The sequence below is a fragment of the Phyllobates terribilis genome, unplaced genomic scaffold (assembly GCF_046119375.1).
Source record: "Phyllobates terribilis strain yellow unplaced genomic scaffold, ASM4611937v1 Scaffold_186__1_contigs__length_3700242, whole genome shotgun sequence".
In the NCBI taxonomy this organism is placed as follows: domain Eukaryota; kingdom Metazoa; phylum Chordata; class Amphibia; order Anura; family Dendrobatidae; genus Phyllobates; species Phyllobates terribilis.
The window spans coordinates 3,598,443-3,626,357 of record NW_027362946.1 but is presented as its reverse complement, the minus strand read 5'-3'; the positions used below and the strand labels follow the sequence as shown (position 1 = coordinate 3,626,357).

Below are 27,915 nucleotides of genomic sequence, written 5' to 3'. Positions count from 1 at the left end.
TGGACGAGTAGGCATGGACAGGGGCATTACATGTCGCTGACTGGGCACTGGGTAACTATGGTGACAGCAGGACAAGGGGCTGCTGTCCAAGTCTTGCCGTCCCCACGAGTTGTGCGTCAATCCTCTTTATGTCAAAGTTCCTCCACTGCTTCTGCCTCCTCAACCTCCTCTCGGTCTTCCACCTGCACCCAAAGCCTGTCTGGTCATGCCACAAGCTTTCTAACTGCGCAGAAGGGATCCTGCACACCTCCTTACTATGCTGGCAGTAGGGCTCAACGTCATCAGGCGGTTTTTACATTGAAATGTCTGGGAAATGTGAGTCACACAGCTGAGGAGTTGTGGTCAGCTCTGGAGAACCAATTTCATGAATGGTTGTCTCCACTGGACCTGAAACCAGGGAAGGCCGTGTGCGACAATGCTGCAAACCTGGGTGCGGCCCTTCGCCGGGGCAATGTCACACACGTGCCTTGTATGGCTCACGTGTTGAACCTGGTTGTCCGGCAATTTTTAGCCCACTATCCCAGACTAGATGGCCTTTTGCAGAGGGCACGGTCGCTGTGTGCTCACTTCCGCCATTCGCATCCCGCAGCTCAGCGACTTACATCTCTACAGAAGTCGTTGGGCCTGCCACTTCACCGGCTAAAATGCGATGTGCCTACCCGGTGGAATTCAACTCTGCACATGTTGCAGCGACTGTGGCAGCACCGACAAGCCCTGGTGCAATACGTTCTGACGTATAGCCTGGGCCAACGAGATCCAGAGGTGGGGCAAATCACGCTGGAGGAGTGGTCTCAGATCAGGGACCTATGCACCCTTCTGCACAGTTTTGAAATGGCGACGAAGATGTTTAGTGCTGACGATGCCATTATCAGCATGACTATTCCGGTGATTTACATGCTGGAGCACATGTTAAACAGAATTCGGAGTCAAGTGGTGGCACAAGAGGAGGTGGAGGAAGTAGAGGAGGAGGAGTTGTATGCGGAAGGGCTAACATCTGCAAGGTCCAGACGGTCGGCAGCACCAAGGCGGCAGGCATGTGAGGGTGGGGGAGATGGTTTGACCAGGGCGCATGGTAGCAGCCAAACTAGTGAGGAAGGTGCAGGAGCCCAGGAAGAAGTGGAGGACGAACTGATGGAAGACTCATCAGATGAGGGAGACCTTGATCACATTTCTGTTGTGCGAGGTTGGGGGGAGAGGACAGAGGAAGGAAGCATGATTGTTACCTCGCCACCAACACAACAGGGACTTGGTGCTCCTGGATGCGCAACACACATGAGTGCCTTCTTGCTGCACTACCTGCAACATGACCCTCATATTGTCAGAATTCGAAGTAATCATGACTACTGGGTTGCCACACTCTTAGATCCCCCAAACTTTTCGATCAACCTTTTCATTTTAATAAAGACCAAAAAAATGGTCATTTTTGCAATTATAAGCATTAGCAGGTTATTAGAAACTGAAATCAAACAGTTTTCAACTCAAAACTTTATTCTAGGTGATGTTACATTTTCACATAGGACCCCTTGTTCGAAAGGAGCTTCTGAACTCTCTCGTCCATTGAATTTGTCAGGTTTTGGATGGTTTCTGCTTCAATTGTTTTGCATGAGGACAGAATACCCTCCCAGAGCTGTTGCTTAGATGTGAACTGCCTCCCGCCATCATAGACACTCCTTTTGATGATGCTCCAGAGGTTCTGAATGGGGTAGAGGTCAGGGGAGCATGGGGGTCACACCATAAGTTTGTCCCCTTTTATGCCCATATCAGCCAGAGATGCAGATGTTTTATGTGCAGCATGAGATGGTGCATTATCATGCAAAAAAATGATCTTGCTGTGAAATACACGGTTCTTCTTCTTGAACCATGGCAGGAAGTGCTGTTTGAGAAAATCCACATACATTATGGAGTTCATCTTTAGCGCCTTCAGGGATCCTAAAGGGGCCGACAATCTCTCTCCCCATGATTCCAGCCCAAAACATTACTCCACCTCCTCCTTGTTGGCGCTGTAGCCGTGTTTGCGTGGGGTGTCCATCAACCAGCCATCCTCCACTCCATCCATCTGGACCATCGAGCGCTGCACGGCACTCATCCGTGAACAAAACAGTTTTGAAATCAGTCTTCATGTAATGTTTGACCCACTGGAGCCGTTTCTGCTTGTGTGAAGTGGATAGAGGAGGTCGACAGGATGGCGTATGCACAGCTGCAAACCTCTGAAGGACCCTGCATCTTGTTGTTCAGGGGACGTTGGAGGCACCAGCAGCTTCAAAAACTTGTCTGCTGCTATGACAAGGCTTTTTTGCCGCTGCTCTTTTAACCTGACGTAATTGCCTGTAGGAAAGAGTCCTCAATTTGCCCTTATCAGCACGCACACGTGTGTACTGTGAATCAGCTACATACTTCTTGATTGCCAAGACACTTCATCCTGATCATCGCACAATGTTGATTGTAGTCATGCCTTGACCTAAAAACTCCACAATTTGTTGCTTCTCAGCAGCCGACACATCCTTTTTCTTTCCCATTTTGGCAGAAAATGTAGGCTGCTTAATAATGTGAGACAGACTTCTTAAGTAGTCTTGCCTTTCATTGGACACACCTGCCAAACTAATTAGCACAGGTGTCTGCAATTGCTTACAGTGATATAAAGAGCCCTGACACACATCACCATCAATGAGTTTAACTGACAAACAAACAAATTCTTCCCTTATCACTCCTAAACACTTTTTGCATAATAATTTGGAACACAGTGTACATGTGCTTTTCCACAAAACACCAGTGGTTCACGTAGTGAATCTTACAGTAATAACTTGCCAACCGTGGTCTGTATGGAGTTGTTCAATAAAGGGCCCAAAATTAAGATAACATAGATGGGAGAGGTCTCTATGAATAGGAATTCCTAAGTATTTGATACCCTGTGAGGGCCAGGCAAAGGGAAAGTTGGACTGGATGGAATCCTATATGGATTTGGGGAGGAAGACATCGAGGGCCTCAGACTTCGCTGCATTGATTTTAAAATTTGACCATGTAACAAAGTGATCTATTTCAGCCATAACAGCATGGATGGATATATGTGATTGAGTGATATATACTAGGACATCATCAGCAAATAGAGAGCACTTGTACTCGGTGCCTCCCACCTCAATCCACCTAATATTGGGGTTATGGCGAATTGATGAGAGCAGGTGCTCCGTCACTAGGATGTATAAGAGAGGGGACAGAGGACATCCCTGCCTTGTCCCATTGGTGATTGTGAAAGGTGATGAAAATGTTCTGATGAACCCCCTGGGCCTTGGGACACCCGGAGCCGGACCCTTTTTGGTGGATGCTGGTGGTTGTAGTCTTCGTGGCAGCGACCCGGTTCCGTGGCTCAGGGTGGTCAAGCCAGTGGCGGAACTATTTATGTGGTTTTGATGTTTAAATGTCCGACTACGCCACCCGTGGATTGCGGTCAGAGTGAACCGCCGCTGCAGGGCAGACCGCTGAGGCTGGTGTTGTGGGTGCAGCAGAGCGTAGCATAACTCCCCATGGGAGGAGTATAGCCTCAGGGCAGTGTATGCGGAGGATGGGGGTGATAGTGAAGGGCAACAGCAGTAACGACACGGAGTCAGTGATGCAGTCCAGGGCCTTTACTCACAGTTCTTATTATCCAGACCACGTCTGCAGGTAACGGCTGCCCACGTCGTACTGTGCTCACCAGGTGAGGGGCTCAGACAACTCCCAGATAACTTTGGAGCGCTTCACAGGACCCCCTTTGTGTGTCCTTTGTCTGGCCTTTCTTACCAACCCTTCTGTCCGGCTGCCTCGGGCCTCCTCTTGGTAAACTTGGCGCCAGTTTCCCTGACCCTATGTGGTGCCTTCCTAGCGTGTAGCGAGGGGCTGCGCCACATAAAATGTCACAGCCTCTGGTTTCTAGCTGAGGGTCGTTTCCTGCCCCCACTAGTTTCGGGGACCGGTCTCCCCCTTTGGCCTGACCCCTCCACGCAGGTGGATTCGGGCGTGCGGTGGCGACTCGCCCGTCCGCACCCCTGGGATCCCTTCATTCCTCGTTCCTGGAGCCTTCTCCACTCCTCTTCCTTCCTTCTCCCTCTTCCAGGCCTGGGCCTCTGTTACTAGGCCCGCCTCCGGAGCAGAGCTCATGCAGAGCCCCTGCTCCCTGCCACTTCTGCTCAGACTTCTCTGCACTGAACTAAGATGGTGCCCACCTTTTATACTCCCTTCTCAATGCACCCAGGAACTGCTTCCTCCCTGCTCCTGCACTACAGGGTTCCCCTTCCTCAGTGTTCCCTCCCCCCACTCCAGCCAGGGACAGGGACTGTCGTGCCCATCTCAGAGGCATATTGGTCGCCCTGCCCCACGGCAATGTGGTGTAATGCATGCAGGTGTCGGGTCCTGATCCACACTCCATCCTTACCTGAGAGTGAGATATCACACCTCTGGGTGAGGTGCAATACCTCTGTAGCAACCGAGCCCTCAGGGTGCTACAGTTCCATTTATCTTCAGCCTAGGTGACGTATTGTGATACAGGGCCGTGATTTTGGCTATAAAAGGGTCCCCTAGACCCCTACCCCAAGCTTTTTAAGAGAATCATATATGGCGTGCCAGGAGACTCTATGGAATGCTTTCTCAGCATCCACCGAGAGTATCTAATTACAAATTTTTAACTGCATCTAGCCCAGGAAATACTTTGTGCCTAGTAGCAGTGTCTGCTAGTCAGCGGATTATCCCGGCTGTTAAGCAAGCTACACCACCTGTAGTTTGGACACTTAATTTTTTTCAAAGGAAATGCTTCGTGACCACGGGATACTCGGTGAAGAGCATCAGGAGGCACCCCAAGGCATAGGGGCTGGGACTGGCAGTAGGATGCCTTGCGGTGGACAGCCGAGCTCGATCCTTATAAAAGCTTTTTAACTGCAGCAGCTTTAGTGGACGCTACTGGAGCTGGAATTACGCGGCTGCTGGCATGAGACTTGCCCTCCAATAGATCCTTGTAAATGGATTTAAAGTGTATTCATTCAAATTAGAGAGACAATTTAAATTAAAAAGCTTAGAGCTGCCTCCACCACAGGGGGGCTCGCTCGACCCACCAGCGGACAGGCACCAGTATTGGGAGAGGGGGGCTGGCCGTCAGGGTTCACCGCGGCTCTGGCACAAACCCGGCGACACGGAGGTGGCACGGGCAGGAGCGGACTGAACGTGTCGGCTTCTCACTTTTTGGATTTTAGAAGGGCATGACATGCCTATATCTGTGTCTCCCCCTCCTTTTACTCCTCCACCTCTTTTCTTTTCGCATGACTATATGTACTTGTCACTTTTCCATGTGTTAGTTGTGTCTTCTGAGCAGTTTGTCAGCTTTTGGACACCTTTGAAGGTGTTTTCTATGTGTTTCTATGTGTTTTTGTTTGCCTGCCATTGGTTTTAACGGTGTTCGACGAACAGTTCGGCGAACACACAGGTGTTCGACGAACCGAACCGAACTCGAACACTACGGGGGTGGCTCAACACTAGTCATGACGGATAAGTGCAGCTGGCTTTCCCATGAAAGTGTAACCCCCTGTGAAGATCTGAGGTTATGGGTTGTAAGTAATCACCTAGGCAGGCTAACGGTGCAACAATATTTTATTGATCACAGCCATGGTAATAAAGCAATTCCAGGTAAATGACCAAAATACAGTTCTCTCAGTCCTTAAATTCCCAATCTAGGTTCAGTAGTTCCACTGGCTTTGTATAACGCCATACTCACTGTCTCCCAACTTTTGGTTGGCCCACAGATTTCGTATCTCCAGCCAGTATAGTCAGTAGCCACAGTCCATGATCCTCTAGACGGCAGATACAACGATGAAAGCCCAGGTATCCAGTAGCAGCAGTAATTTTAAGAAAGTGTAAATCCAAACGACATAATCCATAATGGTAACATGTTTATCCATACTGTGGTGACGGCTCCACTGTGTCCACAATCCACACCCCCTAACCTTCATCAAGATGAACAAGTCATAGATCTCCAATGACTTTTGCACCCCAATCGCAGACTGTGCAGGCTAGGCAATGGTGTAGTTTTTAGTGTGCTGCATTGATCTCGCATTATTGCAGCCTGTGACGCATTTGTCATGCCTTCTGTTGCTACTGCTGCTGATGTTACTAACAATTTTTTGAAATGTGGAGACTCCAAGTTGGGTCTCCGTCTGCTGGGTTGCCTGTAGTGGAAGGGGTGTCAGAGCCCCATTATACTATTTCTACTATGGTGAAATTGATGCCACTTTAGTGGTGTATGGCAATAATTTTTAGAAATGTGGAGACTTGTGGTTGGGTCTACTTCATGTGTGTTGCCTGTAGCAGGAGGGCTCTGAGCACCAGGCCTACACCTGTCACTCATCCATGTGTTACTGATCAATGTTTAAGCTAGAAATGCTGCTCCAAGCCCTGTCCTAAGCCCTGCCCCATGCATCCATGCTGTGCAATTATACTATTTGTATTCTGGGTCAACTGATGCCACTTTTCCTGTTCGGCGAGCATCGGGACATTCTCCGATCTGAACCGAACCTTGAAAGGTTTGCTCATCTCTAGTTAGAAGTAGGGTCAGGTAATAATCTAGTCAAAACCAGGTAACAGCTTAACTAAAAATTACTAATAACAGTTTCGTTAATTTGGCGCATACACAATGAACTATGTGACCCTGTGGATTTAGTGCAGCATCTCCACCAGCGCAATCCATTAGACCCTACTTTAGCGTCTGCTGTTAACATCACCGTCTTATATAATACATACAGTCATGGCCGAAAGAGTATTTTGGCAAGGTGCCAACAATTTTGTCTGGCCTATTTTTGGACTTTTTTTTTCTCTCTTTTTATTTTTGTGTTGTTCCAGTACCCACAACAGAAATAAGCGAGTGTATAACAAAACAGGAGATATACTTCATTTTCTGGAATATTTTCAAGGGCGCCAACACTTTCGACTATGACTGTATATAGAGAAATGTGAGACAATATTGAGATTAAAAATACAATTTATTAGAACGCAATTGAGAACACATAAAAATACAAAAAGTCATTTAAGAGGGATAAATGTAATCACAAAAAGACAATAGAATAGGGCATCTGGATGAGCCCCGGATAAATCCTAAGCATGCAGCCTTAAAGGGGTATTCTCACCTCCAAAATTCTACCCCAAAATATAGTAGGTGTAGTAGTAATAATAATAATAATAGCAAATACCTCCCATTAGAAATGTGGTATAGTTCTCCTGATTTTCTATGTCACTTACCCCATGTGCAGGGCATTTCAGTAGCTTAGGTATCCATGGTTATGACTACTAGCAACTAACTGTCACTATAGGAGTGGTAGTAACCATGGATACCTAATCTACTGCAATGCCCTGAACATGGAGTAAGTGACATAGCGAATCAGAAGAACTATACTACATTTCTAATTGGAGATATTTGCTTATATTATTATTATTACACCTACTTCATATTGGGATAGTTTCTCAGAGATGTGAATACCCCATCTTACATGTTTTTATGGCGTGTATTTTTCTCTGTTGCTTTAGATTGTAATGTAATAAAGCTTATTTTTAATCCTCCCTTTATCACCTCAAACGTTTCTGCCTGTATGTATTATGTTTGTCGATTGTATATTAGGGGTTCAGTACCATGGGATTTGTGAACAGATGGCTCACCACTGTCTTAGGTCATAATTTCATTATACTTTGATTTGTAAAGAATTATGTATAGAGAAATGTTATAAAATATAAGGCATTGATATTGAAAAATAATAAAATCAGTTTTATTCTTGGCAGATGACTGTGGAGTCAAACCAGATACCCATGAAGAGCGTGCTATTATTCCAGCTATACCTCCAGCCCTTCAGAGCAGAAATCAATCATCTGAGCCTTTTCAATCCGTCATCTCTTTGGATTCATCACAGACTGTTAAGCAAAATGAAAGCCAGAGAAGGGATGTCGAACATCAAATAATTCCCAGAGGGAAGAAACCATTATCCTGTTCAGAATGTGGGAAATGTTTTGAATATAAATCTAAATTGCTGACACATCAGAGAACTCACACAGGAGAAAAGCCGTTTTCATGTTCAGAATGTGGGAAATGTTTTATCCAGAGACAAGACCTTCTTAAACATCAAAGAATTCACACAGGGGAGAAGCCATATTCATGTCCAGAATGTGGTAAATGTTTTTACCAAACGTCAAATTTGCTTAGACATCAAAGAATTCACACAGGGGAGAAGCCATATGCATGTTCAGAATGTGGGAAATGTTTTAAACAGAAGTCAAATTTACATACACATTACAGAAGTCACACAGGGGAGAAGCCATATTCATGTCTAGAATGTGGGAAATGTTTCAACCAGAAATCATATTTCCTTTTGCATCAACGAATTCACACAGGGGCGAAGCCATATTCATGTTCAGAATGTGGGAAATGTTTTAACCGTAAGTCAAATTTACATACACATTACAGAAGTCACACAGGGGAGAAGCCATATTCATGTCTAGAATGTGGGAAATATTATTCCCGGGAATCATATCTTCTTCATCATCTAAAAACTCATGTAGCGATATAGTCATTTCCTTGTTTATTAAAATAATTTTGACAAATTTTACAAGAAAAAAAATCCAACAGTTACAGTCAACTTAAATTCACAGTTTTAGAAGAGAAAGAGAAACAATTTTCAGCACTAAATGATGATTAGGAAATAGAGATGAGCGAATTTTCCATTAGTCCGTGTCATGAAAACCACTAACGCTGCCACCAATCCTGGACCTAAGGACGTGGGTACAGCGGAAGCCTCTGGCCTACAACTTATTGCAAAGCAAACTTCACAGCACACTACATATGGACTGGGACACTGCTTGTTTGTGAGGTGCCAGGGCGTGGAGAAGCAGCAGCTTACCCACGGCTACTGCCTTAGGCACCATACACTGCCACCAGTCACGGTTTTACAACGCCAGCAAGTCGCCTTTACTTGGCAACACACTGGGACATATGCACATCCAGCTTTCCCAAGTTCCTGAGCAGTTCACTACTTTCACTCTGGCTACCTAGTAACACAACCAAGCTATTTTCTCTCTCAAGATTGTGGGTACGTTAAAGCAACGAAAAACAAACATATTAAATGTTAGATTTAATATCCAAAAGTAGTACAGTGCTTAAAAAGTTACAAATCGAGCAATTACAAAAAGTCATACATAAAAAAAACAGTCTAATAAAAAGAATGAATAAACCTTACATGACTGGACCATGAGATTTCTTTGCGGGGAAGATGCCACCGAAAAGGTTGTGGTACTGAACGACCATACGCATGTGGTTCTTCTTGACCTGATCTTGATAGATGGTAGAAGAGATGTTATAATGGATCTCATCAGACCCCTCACTTCCCCTTTCTGCTGAGGTAAGATGGAGACGGCTTATAATATTTGATTCTAATCCAGTTTTTGTCCTCATTTCTGATGTGGGTCATATTTTTTCCAAGGAACATTCCATAGAAGCAATATGGCCGTCATATTGCCAACACGGTACTCAGTAGTTTTACTGTTTTAATATAATTAAAACAGGGAGAGATTTGCTTGTTTATAGTTAGTATAGGTATTCCAGAACATATATACAGTATATATCCAACTGAACTAACAGTCCTTCTGAGGACTAATCCAGCTGCATATAATCAGTACTAGGCAGGAGTTAGGCAGGCAGGCAGTGTATGTGGCAGACTGCAGTGCATATAGCGCATGAGGGTCCATTGAACGTCCTGTCTGCTGCTTCTGTAAAAATTACAGATAGTTGTAGACATAACCCCAGATATCAGGGGCAAGGGCAATTTTTTTTTTTATCTTAATCCTGGTTATTTGCTTAAAAAGCAATCCAGAGTACACCATTTTTCTGCTCCATTTGCTTGGTAACACTGCAGAATACAGCCAGATCTGTTTCATATTTCAGCAATAAAAATCCAGAAATTTGAACCGAACGTGGAAAATATTGGCCTCCTTTTCCATTAAGTTGCAGTGTGTCGGTCAAGCTATTCACACTAGAATTAGTAAATTACAGGCCTGCTATTTAAAACCGTGGTTCTCTGTCAGACATATCACCTATAACAGTGTTCCAAAATTAGCCATTTCTTCCATTTTCATTTTGTTGCAGTGTTTCAGTCAAGCTATTCCCAGTCGGTCTCTGTGTAGAATAATATAAGTAAATTACAGGCCTGCTATTTTGTCAGACATATCACATATAACTGCGTTCCAAAATCAGCCATTTCTCGTGAATGTGGAAAATATTGTCCTCCATTTAAAATGGGCAAGGTGTGTGGCAAGGGACGGGGAAGTGGACGTAATGGTGATGGTGCATTCAGAGGACGTGGCCGTGGGCAAGCTGAAATTGTGCCACAACAAACACCCACATCTTGTCGCTCGACCTTCCTGTCCCAATTACTAGGTGATCACAGTACACCACTATTGAACCCAGAGCAGTGTCAAAAGGTTATTGGTTGGATAGCAGATAATGCTTCCAGTCTCTTTGCCACCACCACCACCCTGTCTTCCACACGGTCAAGTCTCAGTAGCCGTGAGTCTGGATCGCATATTCCTCACCCTGAATCTCCTTCGTCTCACCATGCCGAGTGCCCGGAGACAACTGATCCCACACTTGGACACTCAGAAGAGCTGTTCACTTTTCCATTTGTAGATTCGGGCCTCTTGCCCGGCCATCTTCAAGCGAGTGAAGAGGAGAACGCGTGTAGCGGCCCAAATATTGGCGCAGCCACGGTCACACGAAGGCAACAGTGGGAAAGTGCAATTACTGTCACAAGAGGTGGATGATGATGATGATGATTGTGAGGAGCTGCCCATTTTCTAAAGACTATGATACTTTTTTCCAGCAATGGACCACCATTTTTGTTAATATTATTATTGTGTTTTATTAGTGATTTACTTGTCATGTTTTATATAGTTCTGCTAACTTGTCAGTGTGTACACTAGATTCACTTGTAAAATGTCCAGCATTCCACTAATCTGTATCTCAGGACATCTTTATCTCAGGAGTCCATTGTTTCAACAGCCAATGGTCTCATTAGGTGAGTTTGGATTGAGACTCAGAGGAGCCGTCATCACAGGGGGTCTTACATCCTTTCTCAAATGAAGGCTTCTAGAATATTCTTCATTGTTTTTGGCTTACAGTGAATGCTTGAGTGGGAGGGTGATCACTTCTGTGCTGGGAGGGGGCTGACCCCAGAGATGTAGAGGAAAGACATGTGTTAGTGGGGGTTAGTTGATGGAAGGACACTGAAGGGATAGGACCTATGGCTGTGGACGTGGAGCTGATGGATGGATGGCTTATGGAGTGTTGGAGCTCAGTTATCAACTGATCCCAGGTTGAGAACTTAAGGACTGAGAGAACTGTATTTTGGCCATTTACTTGGAATTGCTGCATTACCATGGATGTAATTAATAAAATATTGTTGCATCGATAACCTGCTTAGGTGATTACTTACAACCCACAACCGCACATCTTTACAAGTGGTGGCAGCAGTGGGATCACCTATCTCTGGAGAGCATACCAGGGAAAGTTACCGAGCGGTGACTTGGCAGAAGAGATGACGGAGGATGTACCAACTGAGTTGAGGAGGATGCTGGACGCGCTAGGAGAGAGTGCCACGGAGATGGAGCGGGCGGCAGTGTTAAACAAATTGCTGGGTGTGCATGTAGCGATACCCCCACCCGCCCCAGTGCAGAGGACAGTGGATAACAGGAGAGAGGGGCCTACATCTTTAAGGTACCGGGATATACCACAGTTCAATGAGGACACCTCGGATATTGATGAACATCTCCGGTTATTTGAGAACCTCTGCCTGCTGCATGTGGTGTCAGTCAGTGACTGGCCCAGATTTTTGAGTGTTGGCCTGACCGGAAAAGCAAGAGAAGCTTTTAATAACCTGTCTTCTGGGGATCAGAGATGTTACTCTACCATTCGCAGTGCATTACTAGAGAGGTATGCGGTCACGCCGGAAACCTACCGGAGGAAGTTTCGGGAGACTGACAAGCCCGCTGCACACACACATCGGGAGTTTGCCAACACGCTACGTACGGCATGCACTCGGTGGATAGAAGGACTGAGGGCTCAGGAAGCAGAACATGTAATGGATATAGTCATGCTGGAACAATTTATGTCAAAGCTCCCAGGTAATTTGAAAGAATGGGTGGCAGATAGAAAATCACTCAGCCTGGATGAGGCTGCCAGATTGGCTGATGATTGGTCTGCTAATCGACCCGGGCAACGTGGAAGTACAGCCCCAGTGAGTCAAGAACAGGATTTTACAGGGAGGCCATCGAGACCCATAGATCGGCCAGATGAGGAACTGCAGGGAGTTCAGACTTCACAAAGAGGGGGAGGCTGCCCAAGCCCCCAAGTATGGCCCGTGTTGGGGCAAGGAAGGCTTAACTGCCATAACTGTGGATGCATGGGACACTTTGCCAGGGAATGCTGGGAACGTTCTAGCCCACATCCCAACCTAGGACGAGGATTGGTGTGCCACTGGGCCAATGTCGTAACCCAAAGCCAAAGACCGGTTCTCACTGCTTCAGCCGAGAGAGAGCGGCACTATCTGCAGACTAACCCCCCACCCGTGGTGAGTAATACACAAAATGCCATGACTGTCACAATGAAGGAATGCAATCTGGGGGAGGGCAATTACATCAGGGAGGAGGCCCAGGGACTTCAGAACACTGGATCTACCCTCACCCTGGTCAGCCCAGATACTGTCCCCCCAGAGCTCCCTTTACAAGGCCGCCAAGTGACAACCCCCCTATCTGGGTGTCAGCACTCTGGGGTTGGTCGCAATGTATACAAGTTTGGTTCGCAAACAGATAGGTGGATAAGGGTGTTGAGCCCTGGAGGGGGCCATAGTGTGCTGACTAGTGATGAGCGAGTATGTTCGGTTAACCCTTTCGGCGAGTATGCTCGGGCGAATAACCGAGTATTTTCAGCGTACTCGGTGATATGTTTGAATCACTCCCGTGTGCATGATTTGCGACTGTTTGACAGCTTTAATAAATGTAAGGAATGCTTGTTTCTTAAGCATTAGTGCGCTTCTGGTCGGCTCTTCTGTTTACTTGCCCCTGTATCATCAAATGATGCACAACACACTTACGGTAGTCTATAGTCGCCCCAATCATTTTGATGATGGCTCCTTCGCAATTTAGTGCAACCTCTTGAAGTGAGCTGGGTGTAAGTTAACTTTAGGAGCACGGTCTGGTCATTTTACACATTTTCGTGGATTAAACACTTTTGACTGTGCCAGGAAAGTTCTGATGTTACTTATCAATTACTTTTGTAAAGCCGCCTCTTCAGAGAGGAAGAGGACTAGAGCTCTAGCTCCACAATTTCCCAGAAGAGCATGCATGGCTTATAAGTCTCCTCACTCTGACATGCCAGGCTTGGCTTGTCACTCTCCACAAGCAGAAATGTTATCCCGTAGACATGATTTGTAAAGCTGAAAAGCCCAACCACATCTGCCATTGTTGTATGAGCTTGTATCGTACCGTCCATACTCCGTGAATATTATATGCCTTACAGAATACATGTCTAACTCTGGCTTGTGGGCCAAATCTGGCCCGCAGGGTTGTTATATTTGGCCCGCAATACCAGAACCGCCACCCCCATGTGGGGCTATTATTTGTATGGAGAACTAGGTGGGGCCCATCATACTGTATACTGGTTGACCCGTGACTTAGTCCAAGTTTTTCATTTTGACCCTCTGTGTGTTGGAGCTTGATATCCCTGCCTTACAGCAATGTTCTCAGGATTATATACACTGCTCAAAAAAATAAAGGGAACACTCAAACATCTCATCCTAGATATGAATGAATGAAATATTCTCATTGAATACTTTGTTCTGTACAAAGTTGAATGTTATGACAACAAAATCACACAAAAATCATCAATGGAAATCAAATTTATTAACCAATGGAGGCCCGGATTTTGAGTCACCCCCAAAATTAAAGTGGAAAAACACACTACAGGCTGATCCAACTTTGATGTAATATCCTTAAAACAAGTCAAAATGAGGCTCAGTATTGTGTGTGGCCTCCACGTGCCTGTATGACCTCCCTACAACGCCTGGGCATGCTCCTGATGAGGTTGCGGATGGTCTCCTGTGCGATCTCCTCCCAGACCTGGACTAAAGCATCCGCCAACTCCTGGACAGTCTGGTGCAAGGTGACATTGGTGGATGGAGCGAGACATGATGTCCCAGATGTGCACAATCGGATTCAGGTCTGGGGAACGGGCGGACCAGTCCATAGCTTCAATGCCTTCATCTTGCAGGAACTGCTGACACACTCCAGCCATATGAGGTCTGGCATTGTCCTGCATTAGGAGGAACCCAGGGCCAACCGCACCAGCATATGGTCTCACAAGGGGTCTGAGGATCTCATCTCGGTACCTAATCGCAGTCTGGCGAGCACATAGAGGGCTGTGCGGCCCTCCAAAGAAATGCCACCCCACACCATTACTGACCCACTGACAAACCGGTCATGCTGATGTTGCAGGCAGCAGATCGCTCTCCACGGCGTCTCCAGACTCTGTCACGTCTGTCACATGTGCTCAGTGTGGACCTGCTTTCATCTGTGAAGAGCACAGGGCGCCAGTGGCGACTTTGCCAATCCTGGTGTTCTGTGGCAAATGTCAAGCGTCATGCACGGTGTTGGGCTGTGAGCACCACCCCCATCTGTGGACTTCGGGCCCTCATACCACTCTCATGGAGTCGGTTTCTAACCGTTTGTGCAGACACATGCCACAGCTCGCACTGATGTGCCATATTGGATGAACTGCACTACCTGAGCAACTTCTGTGGGTTGTACTGTAGACACCGCCTCATGCTACTGTACCTCTAGGGGTGAGAGCAACGGCAAAATGAAAAAGTGACCAAAACAACAGCCCAAAAGGCTGAGAACAGAGAAATAGTCTGTGGTCACCACTTGCTGAACCACTCCTTTATAGGGGTATCTTGCTAATTGCCTATCATTTCTACCAGTTGTCTGTTACATTTGCACAACAGCAGGAGAAATTGATTCACAATCAGTGTTGCTTCATAACTGGACAGGTAGATTTCACAGAAGTGTGATTGACTTGGGAGTTACATTGTGTTGTTTAAGTGTTCCCTTTATTTTTTTTGAGCAGTGTACTTTGCCAAACTGTCTTTATCTGGTAATACACATCACAAGAAGGGGTTAAAACAATAAGAGCCCCAGTTTGTTTTCTTGAACCATATACCTTCCATAATAAAACCTTCAGATAAGCTTTAGTGGATCTCCTGAAATGACTCTGATAGAGCAGTGGTCCCCAACCTTTTTTGCACCAGGGACCGGCTTGAAGCAAGATCATTTTTCCATGGCCCAGCAAGGAGGGGGTGGGGTGGGCGGGGCTTTGGTCATATGGGGGCGGGGTAATGGAGGGATTTGGAGTTTAGTGCATACTTATCATATAGTGTAGACCAGGTCCCCGCCAGGAGCTATGCCAGGAGCCCCACATAATGTGCTGTGCCAGGAGCCGCATCACTGAGGCCCCATCACGCCCTGCAGCAGGACAGGGCAGCTGTCCTGACAGCTGCTGTTCAGCTGCATTTACTTCATCCCAGGGGCGGACACAGACTGTAGTGGGCCCCTGTGCAAGAAATTTTTGGGGGCCCCCCCCGCCCTTCATAAGGCAACAAAGTTATGTAAACATAACCCCCCCATGTGCATCTCTCACCCCCCCATGTGCAGCTCACCCCCGTGCATCTCTCATCCCCCTCCGTGCATCTCTCATCCCCCTCCGTGCATCTCTCATCCACCCCCCATGCATCTCTCATCCCCTCCGTGCATCTCTCATCCCCCCCGTGCATCTCTCACCCCCCCGTGCATCTCTCATCCACCCCCCGTGCATCTCTCATCCCCCCCGTGCATCTCTCACCCCCCCGTGCATCTCTCATCCACCCCCCGTGCATCTCTCATCCCCCCCCGTGCATCTCTCATCCCCCCGTGCATCTCTCATCCCCCCGTGCATCTCTCATCCCCCCCGTGCATCTCTCACCCCCCCGTGCATCTCTCATCCCCCCCGTGCATCTCTCATCCCCCTCCGTGCATCTCTCACCCCCCCGTGCATCTCTCATCCCCTCCGTGCATCTCTCATCCCCCCCGTGCATCTCTCACCCCCCCGTGCATCTCTCACCCCCCCGTGCATCTCTCACCCCCCCGTGCATCTCTCATCTCTCCCCTCCCTCCCATGTGCATCTCTCATCTCTCCCCTCCCCCCATGTGCATCTCTCATCTCTCTCCTCCCCCCATGTGGATCTCTCATCTCTCCCCTCCCCATGTGCATCTCTCATCTCTCCCCTCCCCCCCATGTGGATCTCTCATCTCTCCCCTCCCCCATGTGCATCTCTCATCTCTCCCCTCCCCCCATGTGCATCTCCCATTCCTAGTTAATTGTATTTAAAAAAAAATAAAACTTGTTATACTTACCCCCATGCGATCCTTGCAGAATCCTGGCGCTCGTCCAAATCGCTGACACCAGGTTCTCCTGACTTCCGGCCATGTGACGGCGCCGTCACATGACCGGAAGTCAGGGGAATCATGAAGGTGCTGCCGCAGCAGCGCAGCGCTTAGATGTCCCGGACCCGGCGCTTAGCATGCGGCCGGGGGCCCCATGAGGAGAGAGACGCACAAGAGGGGGGCTCCGAGGGGGCTCCTACCGGCCGGGCCCCATACTGGAGTCAGGGCAGTCATGCCCTGATGGCGGCCCTGCTGGAGGCTGGAGGGGCCCCCTCTCCCCGCGGACCGGCTGAAAAACCCCAACGGCCCGGTCCTGGTCCGCGGACCGGCGGTTGGGGACCTCTGTGATAGAGGACTCAAACCTGCACTATGTCTACAAGACTGAAGAATGTTCAAGTTACCTCTGTGTCAAAAGAACTGGGGTCAATATGGAGAGTTGTGTCCAGTATAGCTGCATTTAATCTGTAGTAGTCACTACAAATTACTTGTGAGGCCACATCTAGAATGTGGGATCCAGTTTTGGGCTTCACATTTTAAAACAGTTATTCGGAAGTTAGAGTCAGTTCAGAGGCAGCAGCTAGATTATTACAAGGGACGGAGACTTCTCATATGTTGAGAGGTTGGAAAAGTTGGGCTTTTTTAGCTTAGAAAAACGAAGCCTCAGAGGAGATCTCACTTATATGTATAAATACATGTGAGATCAATACAAAGGACTTGTGTAATGGGATGGGTGGTGGAGCCACTGTGCCGTGGTGCAAGGAGAGACTCGGGAAAATAACTAGGGACCTCACGAAATTCAACTTCGATGTACAGCGGCTTGACTACTCCATGACCCAAGGAGGGGCGAGGAAGGTGGACCAGGTGCTAATCCGGGTCTGACCTCGGGAAGATAGCAACTGACCCCCAAGGGACAGGAGGCAGGAACAGGCGGGCACGGCTGGTAGACTGGCAGGCGGGCACGGTTTGTAGACAGGCTGACGGACAGGCAGGTAAATGGAGATACATGCACTGGGACCTGAGAACTAACAAGAGTGTTTAGCAAACAAATTTACAACGTTGCACAGGCACCTCCATGTTGGAGGAGGTGCCTTAAGTAGTTTATTTTATTTATTTTACTCACTTACATAGCGCCATTAATTCCACAGCGTTTTACAGACATTATGGGCACTGTCCCCATTGGGGCTCACAATCTACATTCCCTATGATTATGTCTTTTGGAGTATGTGAGGAAACCGGAGAACCAGGAGGAAACCCACACAAACTCCTTGCAGATGTTGTCTTTTTAGTGTAATCCAACCATTGGCCAGGGACATTCAGCATGGCGTGCGGCCCCTTAAGAGGCAGGAAGTGCGCGTGCCCCCCCAAGCACAGTACTCGGGGATCTGTTAGTTGTGCGTGTACCCCGGGCAGTGTCAGTGTGTAAGGAGGACGGAGGAGTGGAACACTCTTAGCGGGGGCTGTGGCAGTAAGGGGGTCGGCGTCTCTGCCACAGGAGAGGGGCAGGAGGCAGAGACGCAGGCGCTACAACTTGCACATGACTTATTCCTTCCAAGAACCAGGGGCACTCATTACGTTTGGAGGAGAGGAGATTCCGGCAGCTAAATAGGAAAGGGTTCTTTACAGTTAGAGCAGTCAGACTGTGGAATGCCGACCACAAGAGGTAGTAATGGCAGACACTAGAACAGTTTTTAAAAAATGGCTGGATGTTTTTATCACAACAAATGGCATTGTGGGTTTTAAATAAACTAGCGATAGAGAACGTATAACTGGTGGAGGAAGGTTGACCTTGATGGACCGGAGTCTTTATTCTAACAATCTATATAACACCAGCTACTTAAGCTCGGCTACTATTCTTTGCGGCCACTGCAGCTCAGCTCCATTGCAGTGACTGACAGAGGGCGGAAATGTAGAGGGAGAAATTGTGCGAATGCCTGTACAGGTCGAATAAACTTGTTCATAAAATCTGTTATGGCAATCTGCCAACAGCAGGGGGTGCCATTGCGCCCAGGCGTTGTGATGGGAGGGAATAAAGGAGACCACAACCCGGTGATGCTCAGCAAGAGTCCCTCACTCTGGGAGGGTCAAGAGTATATTTTTATAGGTTTTCCAAGGGGGTTTCCAGAACTGGGGCCCCTCTACAAAGACACTCAATTGTCTAATTAATCCAGTAGTCTTACTTAATTGGTTACACCCAGTTATGCAACATTACATCTATTACTTATCTACTTTAACATAATACTCTTGGCAGGTGGCCATCATCATCTCAAGTTCACTTTAAGCAAAGTCATTCTTGTTCTTAAAGTTATATGAAGCTCTCAACCGCCATCTTGGATATCTGTATGTCGCAGCAGAAATTCTTCTTAGCACAAAGTCTTATATAATTCAAACACATCACACAATTAATATAAGAATCTGTTCCTTCACAAAATCCTTGCGAAAAGCGCGATATCCATTGAAGATGTTGATTATGGTTAAGTGAATCAGCTGCTCAGTGGAACTCTCTCTCATAGTAATGGTTATCTCATTCAGTTGAGTAGGATGGTACGTCAAGAGGAGGCAAGAACATATACAAGAGAGCAGAAAGTAGTCATAGCTAAGATTGTAACTTTCATTACTGATGCTTTGCAGAGGTGAAATCTAGTACCATTGGATGAGAGACTTGGGGAGGAAACCTGAATCAAATTAATTTGGAATGGAAAATCTGTGAATCTGAGGAAGTTGGCAAAATTCTGCTTTGACTTCCACATAAAGACAGCTATTTATGAAGTGCAACCAAAAGAGTCATTCCACATACAGTTCCTGATGGTTTAATGGGAATGACTCCAAAACATTTACTAGGTGTCCATCATTTTTGAAGGTTGGTACTGTAAAATCTTTGGAAGTGCACCCCAGCCACCACCATGCTTCACCGTAGGCAGGGTGTTCTTTTTAGCATTTGCTTCATTCATCCTCTTTCAATAATACTTTTATCCATAGGCCTGAAAATGTTCTGTTTTGTTTCATCGCTCGACAGGACAGAATCCCAAAATTCCTGTGACTTATTGACATGATTTTGACACTATTAGAGCTGACAACTCTGGTCAGTGAAGGTGTACTTCTTGGAGATGGGTCATGTTTCCTTCAAGTCCAGGTAATGTAGTCAGTGTTCCTGGGACTTTGAATGTTTTTAGAGTTACAGCTGGAAGCAGTCTTTACAAGTTCAATATCTTTGCAATTCTTTTGTATTCTTTTCCTTGTTTCCACTAAGCAATGGTCTCTTCACAACTTTTTCAACCACTCTCGAGAACACAAGAATATTAATGAACCAAAGGGAGTTAACCATAAAGACTGGGCTAAGATTCCTCAGGAATGAGGCAAAACCGATGTCTGGGTATGTGGGTATGTAGCAATGTTTACAGCTGGTGATAACTGCCATAATGATAATAATTTTTATTTTTATAGCGCCAACATATTCTGCAGCACTTTACAATTTTAGGGGGACTTATACAGACAATACAGACGTTACAAAATAAGCATAACTCATATCAAAAGGAGTGAGGGCCCTGCTTGCAAGCTTACAGTCTATGAGGACATAGGGGGGGCACAAAAGGTATCATGTACATATGTTATATAATATAGCCATAATATACTAAATAGGGTATGTACATAACACTACATGAACTGTTCGCCAGTCAGTACGTGTACATTACAGACTATTATGTGCATGAATGGTATGAATTTGAAGAAAATTTTAATATGGGCTAAACTAGGACAGTTAGATAAGTATGTTAAGGCGATAGGCCAGTCTAAAGAAATGGGTTTTTAGGGCACACTTAAAACTGTGGGTATTGGGAATTAATCGAATTGTCCTGAGTAGTGCATTCCAAAGAATTGGCGCAACACATGAGAAATCTTGGAGACGAGAGTGGGAAGTTCGGAGGATTTTAGTTTAAAGTCATTGGCAGAACAGAGGGCATGGGTAGGGTGGTGACTGCGATGAGGGAGGAGATGTAGGGCGGTGCTGAAGCATGGAGCGCTTTGTGAGTAAGCGTGATAAGTTTATATTGAACTCTGTATTGGATGGGCATAGGGAACAGGCATCGGTGTAGCGGTTGGAGAGGAATATGATCCTGGCTGTTGCATTAAGGACGGATTGGAGATGGGAAAGTTTAGAAAGAGGGAGACCGATTAGTAAAAAAGTTGCAGTAGTCCAGGCGAGAATGAATAAGAGCTACAGTAAGAGTTTTTGCCGAGTCAAAGGTAAGAAAAGTTATGAGTCTAGAGATGTTTTTGAGGTGTAGATGACATGAACGAACGAGTGATTTGATGTGAGGAACGAAGGAAAAATCTGAATCAAACATGACCCCAAGACAGCGGGCATGTTGCTGGGAGTAAAGGTAGAGCCACAAACGGAAATAGCAATAAAGGGCACAGGTAGGTTAGTGGAGGGAGGAAATACAAGTAGTTCAGTTTTTGGCAGATTCAGTTTTAGATAGAGGGAGGACATACTGTTAGAGACAGCGGAAAGACAATCACTGGTCTTTTGTAATAATGCAGGGGTGATATCTGGAGCAGAGGTTTATAATTGGGTGTCATCAGCATAGAGATGGTACTGAAAATCAAATCTGCTGATTATTTGTCCAATAGGAGCAGTGTATAAGGAGAAAAGAAGGGGGCCTAGGACTGATCCTTGAGGAACACCGACAGTAAGGGGAAGGAGAGAGGAGGAGGAGCGGTCAGAGAGGTAGGAGAACCAGGAGAGAACAGTGTCGTTGAGGCCAATAGTGAGGAGCATAGTGAGCAGGAGCTGGCGATCCACAGTGTTGAATGCTGCAAAGAGATCCAGGAGAATCAGCAGGGAGTAGTGGCCATTAGATTTAGCTGTTAGTAGATCATTAGAGACTTTAGGGAGTGCAGTTTCAGTAGAGTCTAAAGAGCGGAAACCAGATTGGTAAGGGTCAAGAAGAGAGTTATCTGAGAGATAGCGGATTAGACGGGAGTGGACCAGGCATTCCAGGAGTTTAGAGATAAAGGGAAGATTGGAAACAGGTCTGTAGTTAGCAGCGCAGTTCTGGTCAAGGGATAGTTTTTTAAGTAATAGATGTACAGTACAGACCAAAAGTTTGGACACACCTTCTCATTTAAAGATTTTTCTGTATTTTCATGACTTTGAAAATTGTACATTCACACTGAAGGCATCAAAACTATGAATTAACACATGTGGAATTATATACTTAACAAAAAAGTGTGAAACAACTGAAAATATGTCTTATATTCTAGGTTCTTCAAAGTAGCCACCTTTTGCTTTGATGACTGCATTGCACACTCTTGGCATTCTCTTGATGAGCTTCTAGAGGTAGTCACCGGAAATGGTTTTCACTTCACAGGCGTGCCCTGTCAGGTTTAATAAGTGGGATTTCTTGCCTTATAAATGGGGTTGGGACCATCAGTTGTGTTGTGCAGAAGTCAGGTGGATACACAGCTGATAGTCCTACTGAATAGACTGTTAGAATTTGTATTATGGCAAGAAAAAAGCAGCTAAGTAAAGAAAAACGCGTGGCCATCATTACTTTAAGAAATGAAGGTCAGTCAGTCCCAAAAACTAGGCAAACTATGAAAGTGTCCCCAAGTGCAGTTGCAAAAACCATCAAGCGCTACAAAGAAACTTGCTCACATGAGGACCACCCCAGGAAAGGAAGACCAAGAGTCACCTCTGCTTCTGAGGATAAGTTTATCCGAGTCACCAGCCTCAGAAATCACAGGTTAACAGCAGCTCAGATTAGAAACCAGATCAATGCCACACAGAGTTCTAGCAGCAGACACATCTCTACAACAACTGTTAAGGAGGAGACTTTGTGCAGCCGGCCTTCATGGTAAAATAGCTGCTAGGAAACCACTGCTAAGGACAGGCAACAAGCAGAAGAGACTTGTTTGGGCTAAAAAACACAAGAAATGGACATTAGACCAGTGGAAATCTGTGCTTTGGTCTGATGAGTCCAAATTTGAGATCTTTGGTTCCAACCACCGTGTCTTTGTGCGACGCAGAAAAGGTGAACGGATGGACTCTACATGCTTGGTTCCCACCGTGAAGCATGGAGGAGGAGGTGTGATGGTGTGGGGGTGCTTTGCTGGTGACACTGTTGGGGATTTATTCAAAATTGAAGGCATACTGAACCAGCATGGCTACCACAGCATCTTGCAGCGGCATGCTATTCTATCCGGTTTGCGTTTAGTTGGACCATCATTTATTTTTCAACAGGACAATGACCCCAAACACACCTCCAAGCTGTGTAAGGGCTATCTGACCAAGAAGGAGAGTGATGGGGTGCTACGCCAGATGACCTGGCCTCCACAGTCACCAGACCTGAACCCAATCGAGATGGTTTGGGGTGAGCTGGACCGCAGAGTGAAGGCAAAAGGGCCAACAAGTGCTAAGCATCTCTGGGAACTTCTTCAAGATTGTTGGAAGACCATTTCCGGTGACTACCTCTTGAAGCTCATCAAGAGAATGCCAAGAGTGTGCAAAGCAGTAATCAAAGCTATATGTGGCTACTTTGAAGAACCTAGGATATAAGACATATTTTCAGTTGTTTCACACTTTTTTGTTAAGTATATAATTCCACATGTGTTAATTCATAGTTTTGATGCCTTCAGTGTGAATGTACATTTTTCATGGTCATGAAAATAGAGAAAAATCTTTAAATGAGATGGTGTGTCCAAACTTTTGGTCTGTACTGTATGCTGGCGTGTTTAAAAGAGGAGGGGAAAAATACCAGATGAGAGGGAGAGGTTGAATATTTTAGGTAGGTGAGTGGTGACAGCTGGAGAAAGGGACTGAAGAAGATGTGAGGGAATAGGGTCACTGGTGCAGGTGGTAGGGCCAGAAGATACAAGGAGCCTGGTCACTTCTTCCGTGACTGCATCTTGCTCATTTTCTGACTTTGAACCAATGTTGGAGGGAGGAGCATGCATAACATTTGGGGATTGGGAGAAAATTTCCTATCGGATATGGTCAAATTTTTCTTTGAAATAATTGGCCAGATTTTCAGCGCTGAGGTCGGTGGTCGAGGCCTGTGCTGTTTGATTAAGGAGAGAATGAAAAGTGTCATAGAGGTGTTCAGGATTATTGGACAATAAGATGATGAAGTTGTTAAAGTTGGTTTGTTTGGAGAGGTGAAGGGCGGAGTTATATGTTTTAAGCATAAATTCATAATGGATGAAATCTTCGGCCAGGTTAGATTTTCAACACAGCCGTTCAGCGCACCTGGAGCACCGCTAGAGAAAACGTGTTTGCGGCGTGTGCCAGGGTTGTTGCCATCTATGCCGAGTTGTTCTAAGTGTAGGAGGTGCGGCTTCATCCAGGGCGCATTACAATATTTCGTTATAGTGCTTCAGTGCAGGGTCAGGACATGAGAGGGAGGAGATTGGGGCAAATGATGATTGCAACGTTTTCATAAATCTCTGGGTGTTAATGGCGCATATATTTCTATAAGTGTGGAAAGTGGGGGTGTCATGAGTGGGGTTACAGTTCTTGACAGATAATGAAAGAAGGTTGTGGTTAGAGAGCGGAAGAGGAGAGTTAATAAAGTCATGTACTGAGCATAGCCGGGAGAAGATCAGGTCCAGTGTGTTCCCGTCTTCATGTGTAGGAGAATTAGTAAGTTGTGAAAGGCCGAAGTAAAAGGTTAGCGATAAAAGATGAGCGAAAGATGGGGAAAGGGGATCGCCAATTGGGATGTTAAAGTCCCCCACGATGAGAGTGGGGATGTCACAAGATAGAAAATTTGGAAGCCAAGTGGAAAAGTGATCCAGAAACTGATGGGAGGTGCCCGGAGGGTGATACATACATGCCAGTCACAGGGAGAAAGGCCGGTAGAGTCTGACAGTCTGGACCTCAAAAAGAAGGGAAGATAAGGGAGGGGTACTGGGGGAAAAAGTGCATTTTGTTGAAAGGAGCAGACCAACACCTCCGCCTGATCTGTTGTTAGTTCTCGGGGTATGAGAGAAGTGTAGGCCACCATATGAGAGAGAGCAGCAGCGGCGGTGGTATCTGACTACTGAATCCATGTTTCAGTGAGAACAAGAAGGTTAAGGGAATTGAGAGGAAAAAGTCATGGATGTAGGAGAGTTTATTACATGCTGACTGCACATTTCAAAGGGCACAATTGAAAGAGACAGAAGGCATGCAAGGAATATTAATGAGGTTAGCAGGGTTTCTGAATGTAGCAGGGAAAGGGTTCTACTAAGTACTCAAGATGCAGCTCATGAAGGGATGGAATCATTCTTGGATGGCAGGAGTCATTAAATGTGCAATTTTGTGGTGAATTTAGAGAAACCACATGTTATATTAGTTGTGTTGAGCTTTTTATATTGTTCTTGTTTCATTAGTTTATTGCAAACAGCAAAACGGGTTTGGAAATAAAAGGAATTTGGAAAGGAAGTTGAATAATTTTTATTGCAACTATATGTATAATAATTACTTTTATATTTGGCAGCACTTTACAATGCACAGGGTACTTGTACAAATAAGACTTTTCCATAGAATAAGCTTGGTTATTATTCAAGGCAGCTCATAAAATGGTAGAGACAGAATCTAAAAATAAAAAACAGAAAATCCCATTGTATGATTTTTGCATAATTAATTTGCATTTTATTGCATGATATAAGTATTTGATCACCCACCAACTAGAAAGAATTCTGCTGGTTTTTCTTTAAGAAGCCCTCCTACACTGCATTCATAACCTGTATTAATTACACCTACATTTCCCACATTCTGAACATGAAAAAGGCTTCTTCCCTGTGTGGACTTTCTGGTGGCTATCAAGATACTCTTTCCGAATAAAACATTTCCCACATTCTGAACATGAAAAAGGCTTCTCCCCGGTGTGGGTTCTCTGATGTTTGAGAAGATTTGATTTGTCTGTAAAACATTTCCCACATTCTGAACATGAAAAAGGCTTCTCCCCTGTGTGGGTTTTCTGGTGGTTATTAAGATGCGCTTTCCGCATAAAACATTTCCCACATTCTGAACATGAATATGGCTTCTCCCCTGTGTGAGTTTTCACATGCTCAATAAGATTTGTTCTCTGATAAAAACATTTCCCACATTCTGAACATGAAAAACGCTTCTCCTCTGTGTGGGTTCTCTGGTGTCGATCAAGATCCGCTTTCTGAATAAAACATTTCCCACATTCTGAACATGAAAAAGGCTTCTCCTCTGTATGGGTTTTCTGGTGGTTATTAAGATGCGCTTTCCGCATAAAACATTTCCCACATTCTGAACATGAATATGGCTTCTCCCCTGTGTGAGTTTTCACATGCTCAATAAGATTTGATCTCTGATAAAAACATTTCCCACATTCTGAACATGAAAAAGGCTTCTCTGTGTGGGTTCTCTGGTGTCGATCAAGATCCGCTTTCCGAATAAAACATTTCCCACATTCTGAACATAAAAAAGGCTTCTCCCCTGTGTGGGTTTTCTGGTGGTTATCAAGGTGCTCTTTCCGAATAAAACATTTCCCACATTCTGAACATGAAAAAGGCTCCTTCCCTTTGTGGGTTTTCTGGTGGTTATCAAGATACTCTTTCCGAATAAAACATTTCCCACATTCTGAACATGAAAAAGGCTTCTCCCCGGTGTGGGTTCTCTGATGTTTGAGAAGATTTGATTTGTCTGTAAAACATTTCCCACATTCTGAACATGAATATGGCTTCTCCCCTGTGTGAATTCTCTGATGTATAACAAGATCTGATTTACGATTAAAATGTTTACAACATTCTGAACATGATAATGGCTTCACCCCTGAGTGAGCTCTCCGCTCCTTAGCTCCCTTTCTGTGCTCAACATTCTGTAATGAATCAGAAGATAGGACCACTTGACCATAAAATAGATCTTTTCTGTGAAGGGCTGATGTTATATCTGAAGCAATGGCATGCTCTTCATATGTATCTGGTGTGATACCATGATCATCTGCTTTCAAATCTGAGGATATCATATGTCTTTCTGAGTTCATGGTAAAGGCATCTGCCAAGAATAAAACAAACATATTTGTAATAATGTAACTGTATATTTATATTGTTAATGTTATATTTATTAGGATTTCTATATGAAATAGCAAAATTCAGTTATTAACCAACTAAAAGTGTGATGCCAAAATAGATCTCAATCTATCGATAGAGCAAGATACTGATATTAAGACACTACACAGTTTTTCAGCAGTTTTCTGATTTCAGTGTTGATCCTTAAATGCACTTTAGCAGAGCAGGGCAGCGTGGTGGAGCAGGGCAGCGTGGTGGAGCAGGGAAGCGCGGTGGAGCAGGGCAGCGCGGTGGAGCAGGGCAGCGCGATGGAGCAGGGCAGCGCGATGGAGCAGGGCAGCACGGTGGGGCAGGGCAGCGCGGTGGAGCAGGGCAGCGCGGTGGAGCAGTATGGTAATGAACAGTAAAGGCCTGACATTAAACCAGATGCAAGCCTGAATTTATTAATTTATGTGCAATGACAATCTAAAATTATGTCATTCAGTCGAGGCGGAGTAGGAATTTTGTTACACAGCCACCATCTGCCTTTAGCAGTAGTGGCTGAGTGGCATTTAAATAGTTAGGTACACATTGCTTCCCCCCATGAGTTATTATTGCAGCTGTGGGTCTGGTAAAGTCCCCCGTGGCTGCCATGTTGGTCCCCAGTGGCTCCCAATGCGCGGACTGTGTACAGAAGACACTGACTGTATGACTGTATGATGTCAGCCAGGTGCGTTTCATTCTGAAATTCTGCGGCGTTTTAGAGAAATTCATACTTTAATAGACTAGTCGGACAGGCGGGTTCCCGGCGGCTTCTCTCTGCCCGCTGTCTTAGATTGACAGGCCTCTGCCTACGTGATCTATTACTTGTATATGGGGAATTATTTTTGCATAACGAGCTGTGGTTTTTAATGGTGTTTTTTTTTGTGTTTTGGTCACTTTTTGATTTTTTTTTTTATTATGCAGAATAAGTAAAAGCTGCAATTCAGACAGTTTCTCTTTTTTTTTTAATTCTGTTCATCGTGCTACATAAATATTGAAATAGTTTTATACATACAACTTGTTATGAAAATGGTGATACCAAATATGCCAGGTTTGTTTTTCTTCTTTCAAATTAAGCTATTTTTTTATTGGCAGCATTGGCCATTTGGGGATTTTTTTCTTGCATTGTTTAACACTTTTTTTAGACTTTATTTACAGAATAATATAATTAATTATTGAGATAATACAGTGCGGAACCACAAAATTTCACCCAGCATTTCAATTTTTGTTCTCAGATTTTTCATTATAAAGTCTTACTGATAACAGGATTATGACCGCACCCTGAGAGAGGGGATCCGCCCTTCAAGGACAGGAAACCTACAGGCTTAAAAGGTTGGCACCTCTCCTCCGCATCAG

The 27,915-nt window shown here is 45.5% G+C and overlaps 4 protein-coding genes across 4 annotated transcripts in view; 3 read left to right on the top strand and 1 right to left on the bottom strand.

Moving 5' to 3' along the window:
* The window catches only part of LOC141212818 (uncharacterized), a 74,349-nt gene extending 64,437 nt beyond the window's left edge, over positions 1-9,912 (top strand). The window contains exon 8 of the mRNA XM_073665125.1: positions 7,970-9,912. Within this exon, the coding sequence (XP_073521226.1) occupies positions 7,970-8,567 (598 nt within the window). The 3' untranslated portion in view covers positions 8,568-9,912. The remainder of the gene's footprint in view (positions 1-7,969) is intronic.
* LOC141212792 (uncharacterized) overlaps positions 1-27,915 on the top strand; it is a 235,594-nt gene that overhangs the window by 13,894 nt on the left and 193,785 nt on the right. The gene's annotated exons all lie outside the window — the stretch shown is intronic.
* LOC141212809 (uncharacterized) overlaps positions 1-27,915 on the top strand; it is a 229,842-nt gene that overhangs the window by 64,441 nt on the left and 137,486 nt on the right. The gene's annotated exons all lie outside the window — the stretch shown is intronic.
* Positions 24,688-27,915, bottom strand: part of LOC141212781 (uncharacterized) — a 30,807-nt gene continuing 27,579 nt past the window's right edge. Inside the window, exon 11 of the mRNA XM_073665087.1 lies at positions 24,688-26,524. Coding sequence (XP_073521188.1) covers positions 25,248-26,524 — 1,277 coding nt within the window. The 3' untranslated portion in view covers positions 24,688-25,247. The remainder of the gene's footprint in view (positions 26,525-27,915) is intronic.